At 38.1% G+C, this 21,675-nt stretch overlaps 1 protein-coding gene across 4 annotated transcripts in view; it reads left to right on the plus strand.

Annotated features, from left to right (window-relative positions):
* Nucleotides 1–21,675, plus strand: part of GGTA1 (glycoprotein alpha-galactosyltransferase 1 (inactive)) — a 118,583-nt gene that overhangs the window by 77,857 nt on the left and 19,051 nt on the right. For all 4 annotated transcript variants that reach the window (XM_020990557.2, XM_020990558.2, XM_078150153.1 and 1 more), the window contains 2 exons: nucleotides 142–195; nucleotides 1,808–1,945. In XM_020990557.2, the coding sequence (XP_020846216.1) occupies nucleotides 142–195; nucleotides 1,808–1,945 (192 nt within the window). The remainder of the gene's footprint in view (nucleotides 1–141; nucleotides 196–1,807; nucleotides 1,946–21,675) is intronic.

The raw sequence follows: 21,675 nt of genomic DNA on the forward strand, positions 1-21,675 counted from the left end.
AATGGAGCTCAGGGGCAGAACACCTATATAAGCTGATTTTCTTTACCTCTAACAAGTCTTTGATCTAACGTGTACTTAATCATTTTGAATTATATCCACTATCTCCAGACTTATTGTCTTTTTCTCTCTGTTTGCACCCAGGAGCCGGGATTATCATATTGAAGAACCCCAGCTCTCAGATTGGTTTAATCCCAAGTAAGAGACAAACCTCTGCTCCCTGGAAAGTTAATACTTGACATGACTTAGTGTCAGGTCAGAGGTGTTCTGTGGCCAGCTGTCAGTAGCCTGGGGAAGATTCCAGTTGGACGGGAAGGGAACAACTCTTTGTTTCTAAGCATGAGCACTGGGTTAAAAACCCAAATTCCAATTATGAGCTCAGTGCTTGAAAGACAGGTGACAATTCCTAAGTTGAGTGGGCAGTCATGGAATGTCAGTACTGGATGGGACTTGAGTGTTTAACTAGTCCAAACCACTCACATTATAGATACCCAAAGCAGGGAATGGGCTTATTCCAGGTCTTATAACTGTTCTTGCTTGAAGCCCTTGAAGAAGCCTGCAAGTGGAGTCTCAATAACCACTTGTCAAGAGACACTGTAGTGGTGATTATTTTTTTTTTTTGGTGAGGCAGTTGGGGTTAAGTGACTTGCCCAGGGTCTCACAGCTAGTGAATATCATGTGTTTGAGGTCAGGTTTGAACTCAGGTCCTCCTGACTCCAAGGCTAGAGCTCTATCCACTGTGCCACCTGGCTGCCCCTGTAGTGGTAATTCTCACTCCTGTTCAGTTAGGACTGTGTCTTATGAGTTCTTGTCCAACCCTTAGATTTAGTGTCTCTGTGTGTAACAATAACAGTTTTAAAACCCAGACTTCAAGGTCTCCTGAATTCTACTCCAGAGCTCTTTCTATGGTCTCACCCTCAATGACTTTCAGATTTCCTTCTAAGACTCAATGATACTATGACTTGGTGAAGATTAGGTGCATGGTGTCATGGAGTGGTGGAAAGAATAGTGGATTTGGATTCAGAAAACCTGGGTTTGATTCCTACTGATTGTATTTACTACCTGTTGACCTTGGACAGGTCACTTTCTGGGCCTCACTTTCCTCTTCTCTAAAATGAGTGGGTGTGAACTAGACATCCTCTACAATCCATTCAAGCTCTAAATGATCCTGTGATCCCAGAAGTTGGCATACTCAGCCCTACCTCTTACATTCCTGTTAAATTGAAGGATTCATGGGAATCTGTGCCTAGGTAAAATGTAGGTATTGATGTCTTTCTTTAACCACCATATAGCACCAAAGGCACCAAAACAAAGTAAACAAAGTAAAGCTGATGTCTGCCAATGGCAGGACTGACCTGAGTCATGGATAAGGGAGAAGGTAAAAAGAGGGTGGGCAGAGAGAAAAGAGAGTAATACAGTGCCACCAGTAACTTCCTCTGTTGCCCAAACCTCTACCCTATGAGCTGTTCCCCCAGCAATTCAAGATCCTAATCTATAAGATTTCTTTGCAGTTGGGCCTCAGGGAGTAGAACCCTGAATCAAATTTAATGATCTGTTAGCTGGAAGGAGACTTAGAAGTCTAATATCCTCATTTTCTAAATAAGGAAACAAATTCAGAGAACTGGAGTGACAAACCCAGGGTCAACGTGATACTAAGTATAATCTGGGTTTTGGACCCAGATCTCCTGATTCCAAGTCCAACACTCTTTCTACTCCATGGATCCACATAAGCACAGTAACTGGCTTGGCTAACAGTGGTTACTGTTCTAGTAAAAGAAAGTTTGATCTATTTACTTTCCCCTCCAAACAGACAGCGCCCTGATGTTCTAACATTGACAAACTGGTTTGCTCCAGTCATATGGGAGGGGACTTACCATAGAAAGATCCTGGAAGACTATTACACCAAGCAAAAGATCACAGTGGGATTAACAGTATTTGCTATTGGAAGGTAGGTACCACTGGTAACCCTTCTTCATGTCTACCTTTTCATATGAAAAATTGTTGTGGGCTCTCAAAAGAGAAGTGATGGACTCAGGGTGCAAAATGAGATATGTATTTTTTTTATACATGGCAAACATAGGATTCATATTTCTTGTGGGTTTTCATTTTTGTTTTATTTTTCATTTGTAATTTCCAGTCATGGCAACTTGTCCATTGAGCAAAATGAGTAACAAAACAGAAAGATTATTAGACAGGGTTTAGAGATTTGGGTCAGCTCTACCGCTAATTCTATGTAACCTGGGTGGATTGTCTCCCCATCTTTGAAGGGGATGGACTATATGCTTTTATAGGTCCCTTCCAGGTCTAATGTCCTGTTATTCTAAAGACCCCCCTCGTGGTCTATTTGAGATGTCATCAAAAGAAAACTGTAGCTTATAGCCTATCCATACATTCTTTCCCTCTGTTTCTTCTCCCAGAAATCTCCCGAAGAGGCCTTCCTCTAGCTCCCTTGATCTTCTGTGGGTGCCAAGGCAGCACTCAGACCTTCTATGTCATCTCTCATCTTTGTGACATTTGACCCTCCTCCTTTTCTGGTCCTACATCTCATTGATAATATCTATTGCTCTGCTTTGTGAGCAGAATCTGTCATTGTTAATATGCTGCAACCTATTCTCATTCACCATGCAGCTCTCTGTTGCTTTTTTGTTTGTTTGTTTTTGATTGCTTAGAGATTGTGATACTTCCATGATTTTCAGCCATACTTTATCACTAGAAGAAGGCTGGTGTTAAAAAGATGGGTTTTGGCAGCAGGGAAGGAACTTGAGAAGGTTAAAAAACATTACACAATTTCTCACTGGCAATTTTGTCTTCCTTTCTCCTCTTATTCAATCCTGGGCCCAACTTGCAGTTCATCTGCTGTGTCAGTCTGAGATATAACTACTGATGGACCAGCTCCATGGGCTAGCAATCAAATTGTCAAATGCTGGACAACAAGTATTCGTTATCCACTTAGCTTTCCCTGTATAGAATATTAGGGCAAACTCTTAAATGATTATGGTTATAATTTAGGTGGCTCTGTGTTGTCCTGGGGCTTGATGCAGTCAAATCATTATTATCTACAAATAGAAGGATCTGGAGAACCTCACCGTCTAAAGAGAGCCTACTTTTTATTTTGATGATTTGTTGGATGCCATCCATGACAGTGACTAACAGCTTATATTTCCCTTTTTTATGTCTTTCATGATAACAGATATCACAGGAGCATCAATGTCATATCAAGGTCATTCTCATGATAGTGGTTAACAACTTTGAGCGTATATCTTTGCTTTATCCCTTGTATGATATTTTAAAAAATCATAAGAACATCAACTTTATTTCTGCTGTTGCCTATATCAAGGATATTATACAATCTGAACATAGGAATAGGAGATATTTTATTAGAGGAAAACATTTAAGGCTGCATCTTAACTTACACATTCAGGGCAGCCTAGTAGAGAGTAGGAAAAAACACCAGGTTTAGAGTCAGAGGACCTGAATTTGAATTCCAGCTCTGCCATTTCCTAGCAGTGTGTCCTTGGGCATTTCACTGAAGACCTTGCCTTTCATTTTCTTTACTAGAAATTAAATTGGATTAGATAATATCTAAGATCTTTTCCACTTCTGTTCTTTATCACCACCTGTTATCAAATACTTTCCTATAGTTAATAGACATAATTATAACTTCCAATGTTGCCAATTCAAATATATGTGACCCCTTTATGGGATTCATTATTTATACTCATCCAAACCTGGCTTTGAAAACCTACCTTTTCCCTTTTCATATCCGAATCAAGGATACCCTCAATATGTGTGTAAATTAATCTCCCAAAAATCTTTTAGAAATAAGAAAGTAGGCATATGGGTTAATAGTTACTGATATTTTGACCACTGCCTTTTTTGTAGTAATAACATCTGTGATTTTAAAAATAACTTGCTGTCTTCTCATCTTTCTAAAATCTTGAGAATTGATCATTTAAGTGACCTCAGAATTATGTTGCCACCAACAATGGACTTCCTCTATTTATAGGCAAGCTGGTCTTGATTTTCTTCCAATTTTTGTTTTCTTTGGTGCCATTTTTACTTTCTCATTCCACACACTGGGGACTGTGAAGTTAATAAGAGTCCAAATTATGTGGTTCAGACTCAGTCAGTCACTGGGACTGTATACTCACATTCTTGCATGGTAGAACCTGCCAGAGCCTGTGTTCTTTTGGCATCGCCTTTGGAAACTCAGCATCATCTCCACACCACGATGAGGCAGTGGAATAGAACTTTTTGTGTATATCTGAGGACAGAATCTGAAAACCTTGGGGAGAATCAATTAGTAAACATTTACTAAGCATTTGCTGAGTGCCAGACACTATGCTAAGCTCTGGGGATCCAAAGAAAAAAGTAAAAATGGTCCCTTCCCTTAAGGAATTTACAGTCTCATGGTGGGAACAACATGGACATAAACAGGTGCACACAAGATACGTACTGAGGAAACAAAAAGTAACTTTAGAGTGGGGGCTGATGGGATGGTGGGGGAAAGGTGGTAACCAGAAAAGGCCTCCCACAGACCGTAGTGTTAGAAATGAGTCTTGGAGGAAATCAGAATTTTTAAGAGGTGGAAGTAAGAAGGGGAGAATTTTCTAGGCATAGTCAGTACAAAGGCCTAGAGATTAAAGATGAATGAAGCATAGTGCGAAAGGAACAGTAAATGGGCCAGAATGAAAGACTAGGAAGGGTCCAGGTTGTGAAGATCTTCAAATGCCGAAAAAAATAATTTAAAAAAAAATAAAACATTTCCATATTAGTTATTTTGTGCAAGAAAACTCAAGAAAGAAAGAGAAAGAAAGAGAGATGACATCAGTTCTTTCTCCATAGGTAGATAACATTTTTCATCATGAGTCTTGTGGGTTTATCTTGGATCATTGTGTTGCTGAGAATAGCTAAGTCATTCACAGTTGCTCATCGTACAATACTGCTGTTACTGTGTACAGTGTTCCCCTGGTTCTGCTCACTTCACTTTGTATCAATTCATGTAAGTCTTTCCAGGTTTTTCTGAAATCGTTCTACTTGTCATTTCTTATAGCACAATAATATTACATTACATTCATATACTACAATTTGTTCAGCTATTCCCCAATTGATGAACATCCCCTCAATTTCCAATTCTTAGTCATCACTGAAAGACCTGCTATAAATATTTTTTGTAAAAATTGGTTCTGTTTTTTAAAATGCCTTTGGGATACAAACCTAGCAGAGATATTGCTTGATCAAAGAATATGTACAGTTTTCTGGCCCTTTGAGCATAGTCAAAAGAAATAATTTTTAAAAATTCAATTTTATTATGTTTTCACATCAAAATTCTCCCCCTTTCATCTTCCTCTCTATTTCCTGCCTTGAAAAAGTAAAAAGGACAAAACTTATTACAAATATGTAGAGTCAAACAGAACAAATGACCACATTAACCATGTTTTAGAAAAGCAACAACCTGTAAACCTCAATATGTACTCTGAATTTTCACTTCTCTATCAGGGTGAGTAGAGTCTTTCATGAGTACTCTGGAACTGTGGTCAGTTGTCGTGTTAAGTATTTCAAAGTTGTTTGTCTTTACTTTTGTTGTTATTTTATAAATTGTTCTCCCAGTTCTACTTAATCCCAGTTCTACTCATTTCACTTTGCATCAGTTCATACCAGTCTTCACAGGTTTTTCTGAAACTGTCCGTTTTATTATTTCTTACAGCACAATAAATTTAGGTCTAGGAAAGGGACTGACAAGGAAAAGTCAGACAGGGGTCAATCAAGACAAATTATCCAGAAAGATAATAATATATGACATAATATAATGTCAGTGCTGCCAAGAGGTCAAGAAGGACAAGAACTGGACTTTGGAGAATGAATAGGATCCCATAATATTCATATTGAAACTTCTGATAGAGATAATTCTGAAAATAAGACAAATTAAGGCAAAATTCCCCATGGTGGGGGAAAAGTGTGTGTGTGCACGCACACATGTGCGTGTGTGTGTGTGTGTGTGTGTGTGTGTGTGTGTGTGTGTGTGTAAGTTTTGGCTTCAGAATTTCCAAAAATTTTTCATCTGTATTATTAGAACAGTGTGGTTTACCCTAGTTATGCAAATGACACTGAAGTCTCTTACTGCTAAGTGACTTATCTGTGGTCTCTGATGGGGTTAAAATTGTGACTCTTCCCTGCATTGCTTCCCGCATCTGAGACCTCAGCTCCAATTCTTTGCTATCACAAAAATTAAATCCAATTCACTTGCATGTCATGGCACCACCTCCCTTAAGTCATGGTCCTCTTCAAGAATGAAGGACAAACAGCAACACAAAAATAGCTGCTGTATTTATATTTTATTTATTTGTGGTTTGTATTTATTTTTGTTTTATCTCTTTGGACAAACAGAGTTGATATTTGAACCAGGAGGTAATGGGGGCTATTGGCATTTATTGAGTAGGAGAAGGATGTGATCAGGTCTGTACTTTAGGAAAACACTTTGGCAGCAATGTGAAGGATGGATTGGGATGAGACCTGCAACAGTGAGACCAGTTAAGAGGCTGTTATTGTAATTGTCCAAATGACAGGTGATGAAGGCCAAAATGAGGGCAGTGGATGTATAAATTTAGAGGAAGATATATGAGAGATGGTGTAAAGAAAGAAATGACAAGATTTAACAACTGATTGAGTATGTGGTATGTGAGGATTTGAGGATGACACTGGGGTTGTCAGCCTAGACGATTGAGAGGATGATTCCCTTAACCATTATAATTGTAAGAAAGTTTGGAAGAGGGGAAAGTTTGAGTAGAAAGATAATGAACTCTGTTTTGGACCTATGGGAACAACCAGTTTGAAATGTCTAATAGACAGCTGGTGATACAGGACTGGAGTCAGGAGACTAGGGGTGGATATAGGGATCTGAGAATCATCTGTATGGAGACATTAATTAAACTTAGGGAAACCGGTGAGTTCATCCAAGAACTTCATATAGCTAGAGAAGAGAAGAAGACTCAGGGCCTACCTTTGGGAGACAACAAATTTAGAGGGTGTGAACTAGATTTTCTAGGAAAGAGACTGGGAAAGAAGAGTGAGATAGGGACAATCAAGAGGAACTGTCCAGAAAGAGATTGTCAAGTATGTCAGTGCTGCTAAAAAGACCATTGGATTCAGCAATTAAGAGATCACTGGTGACTTTAGACAATGAAACATCATTTCAGTGATGAGGTTCAAAGCCATATTGCAGAGAGGCTAGGGGAGGGTGGTGAAGGAGAAGCACTGAATGTCTATGGCTTTTTAAAGGAATTTTAACTGAGAAGGGGAAGAAAAGTGTATGAAGCTATTGATAGGGTCTAGTGAGAGTTTTTGTTTGTTTTTAGGAGACAGGTTTTGACGTATTTATAGGCCTCCAGGAAGAAGCTGGTAGATAATCAAGAGAATTAAGATTAGAGAGAGTAGGGATGAGGGAGAAAGGAAGGAGGTGCTTCTCTGGTGGAAAAGACCAGAGGGCATGTAGGCATAGGTATGTGGCATACTTCCTCATCAGAGACCAGAACGAGGGAGGATGATGATGTCTGCAGTGTGAGATGAGTAGGAGAGAAGGAGGGAGTAAATAGTAAATAGTCTCTTGGTAAATAGTCTCAGGTTTGTTTGTTTGGATTTTTTTTTTTGGGTGAAGTTTAGGGCTAGGTCCTTAGCTGACTGGAAATCAGGGAAGGGCATGCAAAGGAGGCTTTCAGAGAGAAGAATCAGTTAAGAACAAGTCAATAAAAGTATCTCCCTGCTTCAAGGAGGGCCCAGTTGAAATTAGATAAAAAATTTTTGTGAACTCAATCATTAGTTTTTGTAAGTTCTTCAAGCTTTGTTCAGCTGCACAGAAGCAGAAACCTAGGCAGATGGGAGAAATGATCCAAAGTGGAGCTATAATTTTAGCTCCATTTTAGGCTGTGGATTAGTCATTTAGTTAAACTTCAGCCTCATTTTGTATCGGCACGTGAGTAGAAGCTGAGGCAGATGAGGGAAGCTATCCAAGGTGGAGTCATAATTTTGACCCCATCAGAGACCACAGATAAGCCACTTAGCAGTAAGAGACTTAAGTGTCATTTGCATAACTAGGGTAAACCACACTGTTGTAATAATAGAGATAAAAAAAAATTCTAGAAATTCTGAAGCCAAAACTTAAAACACACACGCAAGCACACGCAAGCACACACACACACACACACACACACACACACACACACTTTTTCCCTGTCATGGGGAATTTTGTCTAATCTGTCTTATTTTCTGAATCATCTCTATCAGAGGTTTTTGCATCAGTCTTTTATTCTTAAGTTTCTTTGTGAACTTCTGAGGCACCACGTTTGTTCACATTGAGACAAATTTCTCCATTCTTTTATTTGTGTATTTCAGAATGTTTTAGTAGGAAAAAATCTTGGATTTAGAGTCACAAGATCTGAGTTCATTTTTCAACTCTGATGCTTACCAGCCACGTGCCCATGATCAGTCAAATCACTTAATGGCTTTAAGCCTCAGTTTCTTCATCTTTGAAATGAAGGGGGATGGATAAAATCTGAGGTCCCATTCAGTTCTAAATCCTGTGTTCTTTGAATTGGATGACCCCTTATAAGTAGTCTACTCTGACATCTACCATTTGGTAGATTTTTCAAAAAAATCAATGTAGTTCACATGTTGTAGAATATGTAGGAATTTGAATGAATTAGGCAAGAAGGAAGAAAAGTTGAAAGCCATGTTATAAAAAGGCCTCCGGGGTATTATTCCATGGTAAGGAGCTGCCACAGGCCCCAGGTGGATATTCAAATAAAGAGTGAGTTCAGAAGTAAGCAGTGTTGGTATGGCTCATATCCCAGGAGCAAAGCAGGATTTCGGTTCCCATTTCTAGCACAATCTGGAGTTTTCACAAGAATAACCCAGGCAGGAATCTCAGACCAAAGGTTATCCTCCAGCTCTGTTGGTCTGAACCAGAGGGTATCCCAGCTGTCTGATAGGGGCCGAGCCCAGCAGCAATATACTATTACTCAGACCCAAACCCAGGTTAGGAACTTGCAGAGCTCAGATCATGGGGCAGTAATCAGACTTTACCCTGGATACCACTGAATACTTGCAGGTCCCTAGCCATAGGATGTAATCCTGGGGTAATACAGAACTCAGTACCCCAAGAAAGCAGCAACAGTGATCAGTCCACACCTTCCCTCCAGAAATGGGCAGCATTTAGCCTTAGCTTAATAAGTTCGAAGTCAGGAAGTAGACTAGAAGAATGAACATACAAAAAGTATCCCATGGGGGCAGCTAGGTGGCTCAGTGGATAGAGCACCAGCCCTGGAGTCAGGAGGACCTGAGTTCAAATCCAGCCTTAGACACTTGATACTTACTAGCTGTGTGACCCTATGCAAGTCACTTAACCCCATTGCCTAGCCCCCCCCCAAAAAAAGAATCCCATCATGAAAAAGCTATTATGATGAGAGTGATTCTCAAGATAAAAACTAAGAAGAAGAAAATGACTGCACAATCTCTGTAAGCAAATTCTCAAAGTAAAACATAGCTGGGGCACAGATTCAGCTAGAATTCCTGGAAGAGATGAAGCAAGAGGTTATTTTTTTTTAAAGAGTTAAAGTGTTTTTATCAATGTAAGAGCACTAAAGAAAAAAATGGAAAATAAATATGAGTTACAGAAGAAAGAATTGGAAAGGGAATCAACATCTTGGCACAAGGGGCATAAAAGTTGTCCAAGCAACAAACTCCTTGGAAATTAGTATGAAATAAATAGAAACCAATGACTCCATGAGATAACAAGAAATATTAAAACAAAGTTTGAATAATGATGAAAAAAGTAGAAGAAAATATAATGTGCTTCATAGCGAAAATTACTGATCTGGAAAACAGATTGAGAAGAAAGAATTTAAGCATTATTTGACCTATTTGAATGTCGTAACCAAAAAAAAAGAGCTTAGACATCCTGTTTAAGAAATCTTCAAAGAAACCCCCCCAGATCTCTTAGAACCAGAGGACAAAGTAGAAATAGAAAGAATCCTTTGGTCCCCTTCTGAAAGAAACCTCAAAAGTAAAACTTCCCAGGGACATGATTCTCAAAATCCAGAGCTTCCAGGCCAAAGAAAAAATAGTGCAAACAGCTGTAAAGAAAGAATTCAAGTATTGAGGAGCCACAGTCAGGATCACACATGATTCGATAGCCATCTATATAAAACGAGTGGAGAGATTAGAATATAATTACAGAAGGCGAAGGATATAAGCTTACAGCCAAGAATAACTTATCCTGCAAAACTGAGTATAATGGTACTAAGGGGTTTGGGGGCGGGGGTATGGATCTTTAGTGGAATAAAGGACTTTGAAGCATTCCCAATTAAAAGACCAGAGCTGCATAGAAACTTGGAAGTGCAAACCCAGGAGTTAGAGAAACATAAAAATGTAAGCATAAATAAACAATTATAAGGGATTAAACAAGGTTATTCGTATATAGGAAGATGATACTTGTGTCGCCATCGCACTTTGTCATTTTCCAGGGTCATATAAGGAATCTAGACAAAGTCTAGGAATAGTTCTGTTATATCTTGATGATTTTAAGAAAGAATGGAAAGAGAGGAGACTAAGAAAACAGGGGAGAAGAGAAAGAAAGGTTAAGGAAAATTATCCACATAATCAGAGTACACAGTTAGACATCTATACAAAGAAGGAGAAGAGAGTGGGGGGAGGGGGGAGAGCAGTTTACACTTGGGCCTCACTCTTATTTCAACTGGTCAAAAGTAAAAAGAATACACACAAACATACACACAGTTGGGTACAGAAATATATTTCATTCAACAGGGAAATAAGAGGGAAGGTTGAGAAGGGGGAATTAGAGGGTGGATTAAAGGAAAGATTAGTCCTAAATAAAATAAACTCTAAGGTTGTACAAAAATATTTATAGCTCTTTTTAAGGTATCAAAAAGGGGGCTCTGAGAGGGTGCACACTTATTAAGGAATGGCTGAACAAATTGTGGTATATAAATGTGATGGGATACTGTTATTTTGTAAGATCAACACAACAAAAGGGATGGCTTCAGAAAATCTTAGGAAGACTTGTATGAACTGATGAAGGGTGAAGTAAATGGAAGTAGGAGAACATTTTATACAATGACAACAATATGATAAAGGCAAATAAATTTGAAAGGATTAAAGAAGGATTAAGGGACTAAATAAACAAGGACAGTTGCTTACATTCATATATAGGAAGATGATACATGTGTTACCATTGAACCCCGTTAATTAAGGATTCTGGTCAATAGAATGATCAACCAAGAGTCCAGAGAACTAGTGATAAAACATACTGCCTTCCTCCAGACAGAGAGCGAAGGACTTGAAGTATAGAATAATGTACACACATACATGTGTGTGTACATACATGTATATATATTCATGTATATACATGTGTGTGTGTTTTGAGATATGGGCAATGAAGAAATTTGTTTTGTTTGGATGTCTATACATGTTTATAACAGAATCTTGTTTTCTTTGTTATCCGTTGTGGGGTGGGGATGGTGGGGTGGAAAAAAAGAGGAAAAGGCAATTTTTGCTGATTGAAGAAAAAAAGATCATTTTTCAGAAAGTGCCTCCAAACATATCCTAAGTACACCATATCTTTTAAAATCCAGTGGCAGTGGCATCATCAGTTGCCTTTGACTTTTGGTCTTATGAACTGAATGACAGTGCAGTTCTTCCTGTTTATTTGTAAAGCCTTTCATTTTGCTTTGTTTTCTACTTATAGGTTAGAAACACATTTAGATTCTTAAAAACTGGATTTTACTGGGTCCTTTAGCACACAAGTCATGCCTGACAAGTATAGCATCTGAATCAGATCTAAGAGATCTTCAGAGAGTAACCGCAATTGAACTCAGAAGAAACGATTAAAGACAGGCAGCTGTGGTCTAGTGAGGTTGAAGTTGAGGTTTGGGTTTGCATTTTGGCTTTGTGACCATAAACCAAAGCCATGACCCTTCTAAGCCTTAGTTTCTTCCTCTGTGAAAACAGGGAATAATAATATTTGTGCTTGCTACTTCAGACAGCTGGGGTAAAGACATTCCTTGGTAAGACTCTCCATAAATGTGAGCTGTTGTTATTCCTTTAAGATCATCAGCAATATTTCTGGAAGTGTTTGATTTTTATTAAGCCTGCAGAGGACATTCTCTGACTACAGAGTTTGTTCTGGGAATTCTTTTCTTCTCCTCGCTCCTTTTTTGAGGACAACAGGAATGAACACTTTTCACATTTTATAACTTAGGATCTTAGAATTTGAAGGTGGAAGAGATCTTAGAGGTGACCTAGTCTAAGTCCTTCATTTATGAGGAAACTGAGGCCCAGAGATGGGAAATTATTTGCCTGAGATTACACAGGTAATAGGTAAGCAGAGCTGATATTTGAACTCCGATTCTTTGACTCACAATTCAGTGTTCTTGTGTCACACCTCAATTCCTCTTCTTTTGGCTCTGCTGTACATCTTTTGGAGGAGACTTAGCACCATTCATCTGGGGGAGTGTTAAACTTCTGAAACTAAGCAAAAAGCCCAAGGTCTATGCCCCCACCCCCATCCCTCCAACATCCTGTCTCAATTATTTTTATCCCCCTGGACTTCACACCTGTATCTACACACACACACACACACACACAGAGAGAAAGGCAAGTCATGCTTTTTGTTTTAAAATATAGGCATACTTCACATAATGCAGTCTCCAACACCTATTAAACACCTAGTTAAAGTCATTATTACAATATTACCAAATCCTAACATAACCTGATTAAATCCTCCTGAGATGTCATTTTGCTGAGTGCTAAAGATTCAAGTTGGGTGGTTGATGATTAGTGTTGGTCAGTTTACTATCACATCTTTGATAATAGCAATAATTCATTTCCTCATCTGTTAAATGATCTGGAGAAGGGAAATGGCAGACCACTCTAGTATTTTTGCCAAGAAAATCCCAAGTGGGGTCACAAAGAGTTGGACACAACTAAAACGACTCAACAATAACAAAAGTGGGCCTATAAGTTTTACAATCATTTCCTTTACAGTCCTGTGAAGGAGGAAGTATGTGTGTCATCACCTTCATTTTATTGATGAGAAAATTGAAGCTCCAAGAGTTCAGAATGACTTTATGAGGGTCGTCCAGTCTGTTAGTGGGTATTCTGGGATTCAAAGCCCACTCTGTGGCCTGTGTTCTTTCCACTACATATTTTGCCATTGTCCTATGAACTCATTGTTCCCTGTCACATTTTCCATAACATTTTTGGGGGGAGGGGGAACCTATTAACAATATTGGGAGGGTTATTCCTGCATGGTTCCTTGAAAACACTTCGCAACCCTAACTATTGTGCTGAGGTTCTTCATTTGCAAAGGCCAGATCCCACAGTGATTTGGAACACTGAGCCACATCATTGTCTCTTGAAACTTCAGGTCCCGTAGAACTTAAACGCTGGAGAAGACCATGGTGCAGCTGAAATTAGATTTGGAGTCAGAAGTCCCGAATTTGGATCCCGGCTTCATTCATTCATCTAACCGGCATCATTTAGTGTTTGCTATGTGCCAGGGACTTCCAGATGCAGAGCATAGAAAGATAAAAACAAAATAATCCCTATCTTTAAGGAGTTAATGTTCAATTGAGGGGAGCAGAATGACATGATCATGGAAAGTAAATGCAAAATTTACATACAAAGTAATTTGGGGTGGGTTAGAGTACAGTCAGGAGTGCAGAGGGGATCATGATAGAGCCCACATAGTTGGTCAAGTTAAACCAAGCCTTGAAGGAAAAAGGGTTTTACAAACAAAACATGAGGATTTCTGTTTGTTGCTTTGCCAGCTAGACTACATTCCCCTTTGGCATAAATGAGGATAAGTCTCTGCTACTGCAATTTGAGAAAACACTATATAGTGGAACATGATGCCAAGACAAGGGTGAGAGGTTCAGTGTGTTTTCCTTCAGCAAATCCGCTGCTTCTGTGGTTGTTCACATTATCAAGGTGGGGCACATTTTTTGGATCACTTTCCAATAGTCATAGATCTTTAGAGATGGAAGGGAAATTAGGTACAGAGATTTTCCTGTGTTTACTGAATATAGCTCTTGGCTTTCACTGTGTGTACTCATCCATGTTTCAGTTTGAAGTTCACATTGTCAGATTACTGGAAGAAATCCTAAGGTCTCCACACGGTCTCTTTTATAAATAGTGCATCTAGTCCTGGCTCTTCAGATGGGTAAATTGAGGTCCAGAGGGAAGAAATAACTTGCCCATAGTCATGTGGCGAGTAAGTTGAAAAGACCAGAGTAGACCCTAGAATTAATAATAGAATGTAGAGCTATAAAAGGACATTTTTATCATTAGGTGATAGGATTTAAAGCTGGGCAGAGCCTCAGACAACCTTTACTCCAATCTTCTTTTATAGATGAGGAAATTGAGGTCCAGAGAAGGCAAATGAGTCTCCTGAAGTCCCACAGGCAGTAAGTAGCAGGCTTGTGCTAGATCTCTGATAAATACTCTTCCTGGTATTGAAATTCTATAAATTTGTATTTCTACTTTTGAAGGGGATGTGATTTACCAATCAAAATGATTACTGGCCAATTGACTAATTCCCTTTGGTAGCCTACATTTATCAACTTGATATAGTGGAGAGAGCCTTGGCTTGGGAATTGAGAAGCCATGGTTTTAATCAAGATTCTGCCATGATTTTGCTGTGTGACCTTCTGCAAGACTCCTTCTTTCTTTGGATCTGAATTTCCATTTATAAAAGGAAGGGCTTGGCACAACTCCAGAGGATGATTTGCCAGCTAATGATAAAACATGCTATCTTTACCTCCTGACAGAAGAGTGATAGACTCGAGAATGAGATGTTCTTTCTTGGACATGGGAAATGTTTGTTTTGGGGGTTTGGGGTTTGTTTGTTTTTGGTTTTGCTATGCTTATTTATTATAAGGTTTTAGTTTGTCTTTTTTTTTCACTTGGGGGAGGTGGGATTTGAGGGGGAGAGAGGAGCTGACCATAATGGTGCTGGAAGAAAAGAGGGTCATTGAAGTTTTGTTGTTTGTTTTTTTTTTTAACATACAGAAAAGTATAGAAGAAGTTCAGAGGGAAAAAGACGAGTAGGACAGCTTTAACAAATGCCAGTTGGGGGCAGCTAGGTGGCACAGTGGATAGAGCACCAGTCCTGGAGTCAGGAGGACCTGAGTTCAAATCCAGTCTCAGACCAGACACTTGACACTTACTAGCTGTATGACCCTAGGCAAGTCACTTAACCCCAATTGACTCACAAAACAAAAAACAGAACAAAACAAATACAAGTTGCCTGACACGTTGAATTTATTATTGTTATCTGTGAATGAAAACTTCTTTAACTGAAACAATTTAGGAAGGAATTTCTTAAGGTACCTGGTAAAGGGGAGACCTGAAATAGGTGACTCACTCCACCTAAATCTCTAAAAGTTGCACATTACATAGGATTCAAACAAAAGAGCCAAGAAACAGTAGCTGATTGGTTAATACATAGTAAGTTTTCCAAATAAGGCCCATAGATTAATTAAGCATCACATAGATTAATTAAATGTACTTCTCAGTAAACCGGAAATTATTTGGAGCTTCCCAACATCAATCTTTGGGTCTCCTGATGTTTTCTGGGGTTGGCATGATCTCAGGTCCTAAGTTAAGCATTAAACTGCTCTAGTTTCTAAGCAATACATATCTGGCTTCTTGTCATGCTGGGCTAGGTTTAAACAATGCCATAGGGTTTTCCCACAGTTCTCCCCTTTTGGGCTTTAAGCCCAACATTCCTATATGAGAGGAAGCACAATTACAAAAGCAAATAACTAGGTGAAGGTTTAAAATAACTCGAGTCAGTAGAAGTATCTCCTTCACCGTTTACCTTATCAAAAGCTTGATAGAATTCCTTTAAGGAGTGATAGAGACCAGACTGGTGGCAGCCCATAGCCAGAGGGATCAAACTGGGTATGTACCATGGGCTCTAAGTCAGGGGACTTAGATTTGAACCAGGAAACAAATGCACTATACAATACAGGGAGATTTCCCAGATGTTGCAAGAACACATATGGTCACAAGCCTCACAGAAAGTTTGTTTTTCTTTTTTTAAGACAAATTCACAATCCCATGTTTCCTTCAATGTCATAAAAGTTGAACAAACTTAGTTAAACAGACTCTATAGGTAAACTGAGTCAGATCAAAGATTAAATTACATTTAATCAGCATATGTTGTCTTGGGCCTTAGCTGTCCCATATAGCTGTCTGATACTGGGAAACATTTTCTCTTGGAAATCTTTGAATAGGCCTCATCCCCAAGGATGAGGAAGGATGTTCCTCTTAAATTTGATTGTCATGCGGTGACACCCAGTTCAGACCTTGTTGAAGATAGCCTTACACTTGTCCTTCTGTCGTTGTTCTTAGTGGCCGCATTTGAAAGCCAATCATATACATGTATTTATCTCAGTTCTTAAAGAAAACATTATAATCTTGTTGCATTTTCTCAGAGTGGTTTACTACTCCAGTAAAATTTAAAATTTTTGTTTTTGTCACATCACGTCTTATCCTCCCTTTGAAGATATATTATCTTTAAATCATCCAGAAAGAGTGAGAAACTTCATGGACCAAATTCTACACATGAATATATAATTATTAGTGGCCACAACTTCAGAATAGAAAAAATAAAGAGTAAGTTCTTTCACATTTGTGTCCTATTATAGTCACTCTGAGATGTTTGGTATTACAACAAGATTTATCATACGTGCAAACTTTTACAGTTTGCTTGCCCTTATTGCTGTGAAATGAAGGAGAGAGATAGTTATAGCAAGAGCTGTCCCTTCAAGAGCGCAGACTGACCTGATATACACATGCTTAATTTGGTTTGATTCCAGGTAAGAGTCATAGCTACTTTATTTTGGAACAGCCAATTATAAAATCATATTCTACATCATTCACTGGGTATCATAGCTAATCTCAGAATTAACCAGGTAGGAAATTTTTCCTTTTAAGAAAGAAATAGGGCAGCTAGGTGGTGCAGTGGATAGAGCACCGACCCTGGATTCAGGAGGACCTGAGTTCAAATCCAGCCTCAGACACATAACACTTACGATCTGTGTGACCCTGGGCAAGTCACTTAACCCCATCGCCTGGCAAAAAAAAAAAGAAAGAACACAATGAGGAAATGAGTCAAGAGGATCCTACCATTGTATTTACAAGATTAAACTCTTAGCCTTCTCAGGCACACCTGTAGCAATTCTCACACCTCACTACCTTTGAGCAGCATTGGCATTTCCCTTAAGTGGTGAATTATTGGCTTAATGGGAAAAAAAAGCAAATTATACATAATAGATATTTGGGTGTTTACCTACAATCCTCTTTTCCACATAACTTTGTGTGTGGAAATGTTCTCTTTTCTTGGTGCTCATTAAATTCAGAATACAAAAATGAAATGAAGAGGCTGAATTAGATGGTTTCTTTTGCCTCTTTTAGTTTTGCTGTACTATATTCTAAAGATGCTTCTGGTGATATTTTTTCTATGACCTGTGGTTTCAAATAGGGGACAGGTTCATAGACAGATAAAATTACAGAATCTTGAATTGGAAGGGACATTTCAGGACCTCTTCTCCAACCTGCACTTGACTCAGAATCTCTTCTGTAACATTGCCAGTACATCTAGCCTTGATGTGCGTATCTCCAAGGAAAAGGAAGCATCAACCTCTAAATCAGTCCTTAGATTCTAAAAGGCCTGAACAAGTTGCAGCCTATGATGTATACTTGTTGCTCTCAGTTCTGCCTTCTGCAAAGCAAATCTCAATTCCTCTTTCATGGGACAGTCCTCAAATATAACTGTCATGTCTCTTCCTCCTGCTCTCAAGTCTTTTCCTCTCTAAGTTAAAAATCCCTGATTGCCTTCATTTGACTCTAATGAACTGAACTTGGAACCCTTTACCATCCTGACCACCATCTGCTAGGAACCCTTAAGATTTTCAGTGTCTTCCCTACAATGTAGTGCCCAGAATGGAACACGGCATTCCAGAAGTGGTCTGATCTGGGCAGAGCAGAATATGGTTGTGGGCATTGTGCATGTCATCATACGGTCCAAAATTGCATTAGCATTCATCTATTACCATATCACAATGTTGACCTCAGTCCACTAAGCCCCCAGATCGTATTTTTTAATTATAAAATTTGATTTTTGTTGATAGTTATTTTTATTTTTTTTTAATCAAATGAACATATAAAACAAAGGGAACTTTTTTTTTAACCTTAAGCCCTAGACTTAAGAACAACAAACTAATAGGATGTCCCTTCTAGATGTGACAAAAAATTCTCCCACCTTTGGTTATTTTCTTTCTTTCTTTTTCATTAAAAACTTAGATGATTGTAGTCAGTGTGTATTTAGTTCTGATGCTGCTGATTTCTTCTACATCATCTTGTAGGAATCTTGATATATTTCCCCATCTGGTTCACATTTTTCATTTTCATAGCAGTGTGATATTCTATTGCATTGATATAACATAATTCATTTAGCTCAGAAGCTACGTAGAGTTGTGGGTAGAGAGCCAGCCTCAGAGTCGGGAAGACCTGCGTACGAGTCCTGCCTTTGAAACATACTACGTAACATGGTCAAGTCCTCTTAACCTCTTAATGCCTCTAGACAACTTTGTGTGATTTCTTCCCCAAGACTTCACTGCACCAATAAATCACAGGTCTAGTTCCCACTCCCAGCCCCACCCAAAAAAGTTATCTAGCCATTCTCCGATTATTGAATAGATATGTTGTTTCCAGTTTTGGGTAATATAAATAGAACAGCTATGGATGTTTTCAAATAGAGAGATACTTTTTTCCTTATGAATTTTTGAGAGATCAAGTCCTAACAATGGATTTCCTAGGCTAAAGGTATGATCTGTTTTTGGACTCATTACGTATTATGATATTGCTTTCTGAAATGTTTACTCCAGTGTATAGAGCAGCCAACAATGAATAGTACCTGTTTCCGCACAGCCCTGCCAGCATTGAATGTTTCGTTGTTGGTGCTATTGTTGTAGTTCTGGTGGTCACAAGTGGTATCATAAGGTTGTCTTCTGATTATTTAGGAGTTTGAGCATCTCTTCGCGTGGTGATCAAAGAGCTTATTTTTCTGTTTGGTATGTTTTTGATTTGTGTCCTTTTACTTTATTGGCTTAATTTTTTTGTTGACTATCTTGGGTTTTCTTGTCTTCTACAAATAGAGATAGTTTAAATTTTATGCCTTTGACTTCTTTTTCATGCATTGTTATTACTGTTAAGGATAATAATACCTGTGTTATCAACCATATAGGTCTGTTTCAAAGCTCAAAAGAGATCATGTGGGTGATATGTTTTGCAAATTTTAAAGTGTTATATGTCCATTATCAATATTAATAAGTAAGAATGGTGAGGATGGATCTTCCTTTTTTAACATCTCTCCTCAATTGGCAATTTTTTTTTTGGTATTTGTTACATTTGTATATAATATTAGCTTGTGGTTTCAAATACAGGGTGTCCCAAGTCTTAGGCTGGCTTTAAGCTTTAACAGCTTAAAGCTTTTAATGGCTTAAAACCACACTAAGATTTTTGGGACTTCCTGTATCTATACTTTGTATTATAATATGGAAAAATCCTTCTGGTCTTGTATTTTCAAATGTTTACAGTATAAATGTTTACAATATATTTTATCCAGGGCTTTATCTGAATATAAAGATATGATTGGATAGTCTTCAATTTTCCTTTTATTGACAATATTTACATATTATTTCTCTGAATACTTTTTGGTTATGGTGGATTCATTTTTTAATGAATGGTTGTATTTTATTAGTGAATTTTGTCTTCCTTAATGATACTGGTCGATAGTTTTCTTTCTTGACTTTGTGTGTGTTTGGTTTAGGTATTCACATTATATTTGCCTCATATAAGGTGGTAGAAATCCTACTGTCTTTCTCTATGCTTTGAAACTATATATTTCTATGTAGTGGGTAGAATTCCCATGTGAATACATTTGGGCCCTAGGTCTTTATGTGGGTCATCTCCTTCAATGGTTTGCCTGATTTCTTCATCTGAGATTGTTTAATTTAGGTTGTTCAACTCTTATTAATTTTTGCATTTTGTACCTTTCTTTTTCCTGCTTCTCATACTTATTAGTTGTAGATTCCCATATATGTTTCCAGCAACTTATAACTTGAGTCAGCAAGCATTTATATTAAACGCCAGTTATGTGCTAGGTGCTGTGCTGGGCAGTGGGGATACCAAGAACAGCAAACAATCCCTGTTTCCAGGAGCTCACAGTCTAATGAGGGAAACAGCATGCAAACAGTGATGGACAAGCAAGATACATACAAAATAAATTGGAAGTCAACTCAGAGGGGAAGGCTCCAGCATTAAGAAGGATCATTAGGACTAGCTTCTTACCTTTATCATAGGATCTAGGGGCAGTTAGGTGGTGCAGTAGATAGAACAATACCCTGGAGTCAGGAGGAACTGAGTTCAAATCTGGCCTCAGACACTTGACACTAGCTGTGTGACCTTGGGCAAATCACCTAACCCCACTGTCTAGCCAAAAAAAAAAATCATAGGATCTAGAATTAGATCTGAAAGAAACCTTTGAGGCCATCCAGTCTAACTCTTTCATTTTTCGTAGGAGGAAACTGAGACCTGAGAGATTATGACTTACCCAGAGTCACATAAGTCAAACAGAGGTAGAATTTGAACTCAGGTCCTCAGATTCCAAATCCAATATTATTTTCACGGGACCATGCTTCCTCTACTTATCTACAAAACATACAGAACAGAGATTCTGAGGTTGAGGATCAGTCTGCAATGATGGAAGAATATTACTACACTATGAGCTCCATCTTCTGAGAAATCAGAAATCATAGCTCTTTCCTTTAGATTCTCAGTTTCATTGACAAAGCTGTCTATAGTAATCTCTGATAATTTTCTGGATTTTTTTTAACCCTCTGATATCTTTTTTATTTCTAATTTTGATGATTGGGGTTTTCTCTCTTTTTTAAACTTAACAATTGTTTATCAGTTTTTTTAAGTATTTCCAAACACTTAGCTGTCAGATTTATTTGTCATTTCTGTATTGAATTGTATTAACCTCTGCTCTGATCTTGGTGATTTCTTTTCTGTGCTCTTTCAGTTTGTTCCTTTTCTAAATTTTTTTTAAATGAGCTGATACATTTTACTTTTAGGCAAATAAACATTTCTTAACACATTACTGAAAAACACGAGAGAAAATATATTCCCTGAGAAAAATTGATTACTGATTATTAACAAAGAGGAAGGTTATTAACCTTTAACTTTAGCAGTATGATACTAACATTAACTCCTACTATTGGGTCAGGATTTTTTTGCTTATTCCTTTTCTTTTCTAAGATTTTTAGTTGTGGAAAGACTCATTTTGTTCATTTTCTTTCTCTCTTACGAAGACATTTGGGGCTAGCTTTGGCCTCATCTCATAAATTATTATGTGAATTTTATGTTGTAATTCTCTTTGATTTAATCTATCATTTTATGCCATAAGTTCCTCTTTCACCCAGTCAATTTTTAAAAAATCTATGGGACCTACAACTTTTATTCATCGCATCATTCTTTATTAGTAGGTAGGGTTTTTGGTTTTTTGCATTATTGTCTATAAATGAAGCGCACAGACTG

Source organism: Phascolarctos cinereus, unplaced genomic scaffold, assembly GCF_003287225.1.
Source record: "Phascolarctos cinereus isolate Bilbo 61053 unplaced genomic scaffold, phaCin_HiC Scaffold_2;HRSCAF=192, whole genome shotgun sequence".
Lineage (NCBI taxonomy): Eukaryota > Metazoa > Chordata > Mammalia > Diprotodontia > Phascolarctidae > Phascolarctos > Phascolarctos cinereus.